Source organism: Plasmodium fragile (assembly GCF_000956335.1).
Source record: "Plasmodium fragile strain nilgiri unplaced genomic scaffold supercont1.157, whole genome shotgun sequence".
In the NCBI taxonomy this organism is placed as follows: domain Eukaryota; phylum Apicomplexa; class Aconoidasida; order Haemosporida; family Plasmodiidae; genus Plasmodium; species Plasmodium fragile.
The window spans coordinates 1-5,829 of record NW_012192737.1 but is presented as its reverse complement, the minus strand read 5'-3'; the positions used below and the strand labels follow the sequence as shown (position 1 = coordinate 5,829).

Here is a 5,829-nt window from a genome sequence, read left to right as displayed (position 1 = left end):
GTCGATGCAGTGGGTCGATGCAGTGGGTCGATGCAGTGGGTCGATGCAGTGGGTCGGGGTAAGACTAGGGTAGCCTGGGTCCGGAGACAGCAAGCGTACGGTGAGGTGGACTGCGTATTCGGTGAACTTGGACTAGATGGTAGCAGTACAACTTTTATGTGTAGCCGTCATCTCGGTCGCTCCCGTCGCTACGTCTATCGCTAGCGCTATACACTCGTCGCCGCTCCACACCTCGTCTACACAGTGGTCGCCGCCGCCGCTGAGGGCAGCGAAGAGGTGCTACTGTTCCGCCGTGTGTTCGTATTCTTGCCAGACATATTCGTGCTTTCTCCCATCGGTCCTCACCTGACGGTGCCTGTGGTTCCTTTTGTGTTGCCTGCTTGGTCGTGGCGGGTTTGGCAGAGGCGGGTGAGTGCTTGGTCGTTTTGTCGTCCTCTTCGTCTTCGGAGTCCTCGGTATCATCTTCGGCAGACGGTACATTCATAACTGCTCCGCTGCCGCTGGCCTTCCTCTTGCGTTCCCTGAGTTGCTCCTTGAATTTTTCCCCCTCGTTTGCAATTGTGTTGAAAACAGTTTTTACTACGTCTGTCCACTGGCCCTCTATGTGTACCCCTTCCATGACCTGCTCCTTCTGCCCATCCTCTTCACCCACAGCTGGTCCTATGCGCATGTTTTTCTTCCACTGTTTATTACAATCGTGGTGTGGCTGTATTTGTCGAATTTGTCGCTCTACTGTTGGATGGGTCCTCAACCATGCCTTAACTGCCGCCTTTAGGTTTCCGCTGCCTATATTCCTGTCCCCGTACTGGTTCCTCTTGCATTCCCCTCCTGAGGTTCTTCCCTGGAACCCCCCGTCCATCTGCATTTTATCTATGATTTTCCATGCGTACATGGGTCCCTTGAAGCTTCCACACTTATATTTCATCAGTAGCGTCTCGAAAACATTTACCAATATGCACTTCATAATTCCTGCAAAATCGGCGTCATTCTGACGTCGGTGTTTCCCCCCTATTCCTAGTCCCTGATGCCAAGCCTGCATGAAATATAATGCACCTACCATCAGTCGGCACTTCAGTACGTCGCCTACGGTATGTCCCATATACTTGGCGGTGTCGTTGTCCTTATAATCCCATCCCATATTCTCGCAGTTCTTAGCCAATGCGTCCAATATGTCCCTGGTGTCATCTATATGCTGCACGAACGCGCGTAACACAGTTTCCATGTCCGTCCACAAAGTTTCCTGCAGCGTACATATGGAAGGAATAAAATACAAACATATATAGTATACTCCTAATGTTTACCATTGTTCCGCATATTCATTACATTTATATCCTTAACATTCATACAAACTCTTGCTGGCAAGGGGTGCTTTTACTATGGTATGACGTACATCGAACTTTTTCTGATCCCATAGTTCCCTCTGTTTGCCCCATTCTGCAAGAACATTCGTAACAAATTTCTCCATGGTAGTATGATTTCTGTTTTAAAATTGCTGCCTGAAAAATATAAAACATGCAGATAGACAAATATGCATGCTCACGTGCATCGTACACATAGGTGCCTTAGGCATACGAACATGTAACTCATGGGAAGTATATTCTGTCATTGACAGGAATGAATAATAAGGCTTCACGTATATATAGATTGGAGGTACATCTGCATGTGATATAAATAAATCCAAAGATAAATGGCGGACTAATGTTACATAAAGCAGTTTACATAATTATTTCTAACACTTGTTGTATGATACCTGCACTCTATAGTGTATACCGAGAAACAGCTGTAGCAGATGGAACACGCTGCCGTCTGAGTTTCATCACACGGCCACCTACAAAAAAATTTCTAACAATACTATCGACCATGGGAGTTGCCCCTCAGGACTTATTGCACAATGAGGCAGACAAGGGTGCGTATGGTGTAGTGTATAATTTGCATTACATCCGTGCGTCTATATGTATCCTCTCTCTCTGTCTTATGCTGTTACTATGTGATACATAAATTAAAGTAAAAAAAAGGAAAGGGACACGCCGCCTAAGAAAAGGGAAAAAACGAAACAAAATGAATCAAGTACAGTAAAAACAATATTGGCAAAATAGAAACTATATATATATATGCTCTTCCGTGCCGCGCTGCATAAGTTCTGTGTAGAAGTTCTCTGTACTTATATTAAAAGAATAAACACAAAAGAAGGAAAAGGAGAAAAAAAATGAACAAAAAGAACAAAAAAAAAAAAAAAAAAGCAAAAGCAGAGCAAAAACAAAAGAACAAAACATCACTACAAACTTATAACAACATCTTGTAAACAAAATAGAGAAGACTCGCTTTCTCTTCCACACATGAACAATATCCCCCCTGTGAAGAAGAAAAAAGGAAAAAAAAGAAGAATAAATAGGGTAACGAAGAAAACAATAATAAAGACAAAAAGAAAGGAGAGGAAAAAATAGGAAAAAGTACTACTACTACTACCGTTCACACGCACAACGCGTCATGAATACCACGCCCTCCCGCCTGTCTACACCGGTCTCCAGTAAACGCCTTCACACACTGTCTCTGCGTACACCTACAAACCGCAGTAATAACAACAGCATCAATTTGCCCTACTGGCCGCGTCCTTGTTACTGGGCTACGTCGTCGAACAAGCCTGTACCCGGCCGTGTTTGCTCGGAGAGACAATCCTCCTCCTTTCGTACACTCGGCTACTTCTTCGAATCGGTCTTGCACTTGGCCGCGTTGCTCGACGCGTTTGCTCGGAGAGACAATGTCTCCCTCCTTTCTTACACTCGGCCGCGTTGCTCGGAGACAATTCGGTGTACGCGGACTCGGCAACAACGGCAACAATTGATGTTGTTGTTATACTGCGGTTTTAGGTGTACGCAGAGAGAGACATTGTGTGAAGGGGTTTAGTGGAGACCGGTGTAGAAAGGGGGGAGGGGGTATATTCATGACGCGTGTTGCGTGTGAAGGTAGTAGTAGTAGTACTTTTTTTTTTTTCCCTCTTTCTTCGTTTTTTTTTTTTTCTTTCTCTTTTTCTTATACTATGCTTTTATTTTTTCTTTTTTTTGCATATAGTTCTGCCTTATCGCAACTATAAATAGTGTACGGCAGCACTATAGTGAGCACAAGTACATATGATACCAGCAGTTCATGTAAATATTGTTGAAGAAGTAGACGAAGAATAAGTATTTAGCCCAATATTAGCATACGACGGAAGACCATTTTACATGGGTTTACATGTGATATATGTAGCATAGTAATATTTCCAAGGGCCTCCACAAAGTATAGTATACTAATACAATAATACTAATATGTCCGCACAGCACCTAGCCCAGGTGTTGGCCCAATACGTGCTGGCGCGGGGTGAATACATGGGCCACGACGTTTATCTGGTAACTTAGAGTGATTGGCACGATATTAAACGTAGTGCATATTAATTTGCTTATGCATAATGGGGAGGCAGTTTATGGAGCGCAGATACGTGCCATATGTGAATGAGTATGGACGGTGACCGCTGTTATGATAGTGCGGGAGCGCCTAGTCGACAGGAATGTATTCAGAGGTGGATTAAGTGTACAGGAGGAAGCGCCTGTTGTAAACTATGCATATATGTGTTATATTAATTGCAGAAAAAGCTGTGGGCAGATATAGAAACGGAGTTAAAAGCATTTATAGAGCATATAACACAAACGGATACGGAGGGTTTAGATGCGAACTGTGAGAATGCGTATTATAAGCACCCGACAGATCCTCATGGTCCGGAGTTCAAAGTCACACGCGCGGGAGACAGAATTATGTGCAGACTAATGGTAGGAGCATTATATTTTATGAATGAGGACACGTGGCGCCTGCGGCGTGGGACTATGCTGGTCAGTAATGATGATGAGCTGAAGGAATATGTGAGATGTGCAATAGTGAATATGTATATGGAAATACTGAAGGAATCATCATGTGGTGGAGACTGGGGTTTATGGTATGCATGGTACACCATGAAACAGATGGAAGACGGGATACGGGGTGGTTTAATAACCACAGGTAAATGTGGGCACGAAGTGTTTGAAAACATACAAACAAAGGAATTCGACATGGCAGAGAAGATTAAGGACTGGTTAAAGAAAAACCCGAGCTTGACTGACAAAATTGGAGGCCAGGGTATAGACAGCACATGTAGGAAAAGCTTAGCAGAACTTGACGGGGTAACACCGGGTAAACATAAAATGGGTGACAAAATAAAAATGCAGCCAGAGGAGCAGGCAGCTATAACTACGTTAGGCCAAGAACTGAAGGTCATAGTTGAGCAGGTAAAGACAGCAGCAGTGCAATGCGCGCAGACACCTGGACCATGCATGGAGCCTAGCGAAGACGACCCCAGTAGCGCTCCTGAGAATGCCGACAGTAAGGCCATAGTACCGCACCCTGTCAACAGCGGTATACCAGCACCAAACGCAGCGGCAGGTAAGGACCGATGGCAGAATGCACTAATGCGGCCGCCACCGATAAGACTGCGGACGGATGCCTCCACCACAACAAAAAGCGGCTGCGCGGAAACAGAAACCAACGTCGCTGCCCCACTTCGGTTGAGCGATGAGCACAGGGGCTACGATGGCAGTGGTAGTGGCGCCGACGACTGTGCAGACGAGTGTGGAGGGTTTACGGAATTTATGGATATAAGGGGATTATATGTGGATAGTGTATTACAGAAAGGTTGACAGCCGTACGAAGAAGAGGCACTGCATACGTTGTTCTCGTGACAAGTGCTTCCATAATGGATGTTGCTATGACGCATGTGGCCGTGACACGTATCGTAGGCTTCTCTGAAAACTTCACTTTTACTAATGGATCTAACTGGTCCTACAACACCGTGATCCCTAGTGGTTACACATATTTCGTATCAGAATGTACCAGAGAAGGTGTGTTATTATATCACAATAAAAAGAGAAAGAGAAGAAATCGTCTTACAACAGAAAAATTTGTACGGTTTCTCATATATGGATCCTGAGATATTACATAAGCCCATATATATACCGCATGTATAGAAAGCATAAACGGAGGCACATGCTTATATTTCACAAGACCTTTGTGTTATGAATAACTTCAAGAAAGTGCTCTAGCCATTTGCATGAAATTAACAAATCTGTGTAACATTCTCTATATATTACCATTCTGTATAGTACTATTTTCTACATTACAGCTTTTTCTGCACTCGTCCTTTTCACATTACCCTGTGCTACAATATTATTTTTTACTCTTTGAAGCGTTTACATATTTCTATATTATATATGAGGAATACTCAATTAAAATATTTTAAATAAAATAACATAGCGCTCTGAATAAAAAAAAATATACATATATAGCGCTTAAACCTAAAAACTCTTTAAACCTGGAAAAAGCTCCAACATACTCTCATACAAATGATCTAAGTCCTTTCATCCACTTCCATCATTATATCACAATTAAAACAATAAAGTGCTACAGTACATATATATAGAATTTCCTCGTGTTCAAAATAAATAATTTGTCCATTTTTTCGACTGCTCCAATTGCAACATCATGTAAGCGTACCTAATATATAATTATAAGGTACCCAGCACCTAATTCATTTTTCCAATATTATATAATATCTACTAGAATAAACCCCCTTAACTACTTTTCACCATCACATTTCTTATATTACATATTGTTATGTATACTTATACTGTATTAAAAATATAAAAGCTCTTAGAACAGCAAAACGTGAATCGTATATACGCAAGAGACTTAATTAGTATTGTTCTTCTTGCTCAAAGTAGAAGTTTATATCTACCAAAATCCATACATATATAAAAAAAGAACAGT

General features: G+C 42.4%; 2 protein-coding genes across 2 annotated transcripts in view; one reads left to right on the top strand and one right to left on the bottom strand.

Moving 5' to 3' along the window:
• The window catches only part of AK88_05551 (uncharacterized protein), a gene marked incomplete at both ends in the record, with an annotated part of 7,193 nt that extends 5,971 nt beyond the window's left edge, over positions 1 to 1,222 (bottom strand). The window contains one exon of the mRNA XM_012483153.1: positions 346 to 1,222. Within this exon, the coding sequence (XP_012338576.1) occupies positions 346 to 1,222 (877 nt within the window). The remainder of the gene's footprint in view (positions 1 to 345) is intronic.
• A 2,578-nt stretch (positions 1,223 to 3,800) lies between these two features.
• On the top strand, positions 3,801 to 4,703 carry AK88_05550 (uncharacterized protein; the record flags this gene model as incomplete). Its single annotated transcript, XM_012483152.1, has 1 exon — positions 3,801 to 4,703. One exon carries the CDS (start codon positions 3,801 to 3,803, stop codon positions 4,701 to 4,703), a length of 903 nt encoding a protein of 300 aa, XP_012338575.1.
• Between the last annotated feature and the right edge of the window lie 1,126 nt (positions 4,704 to 5,829).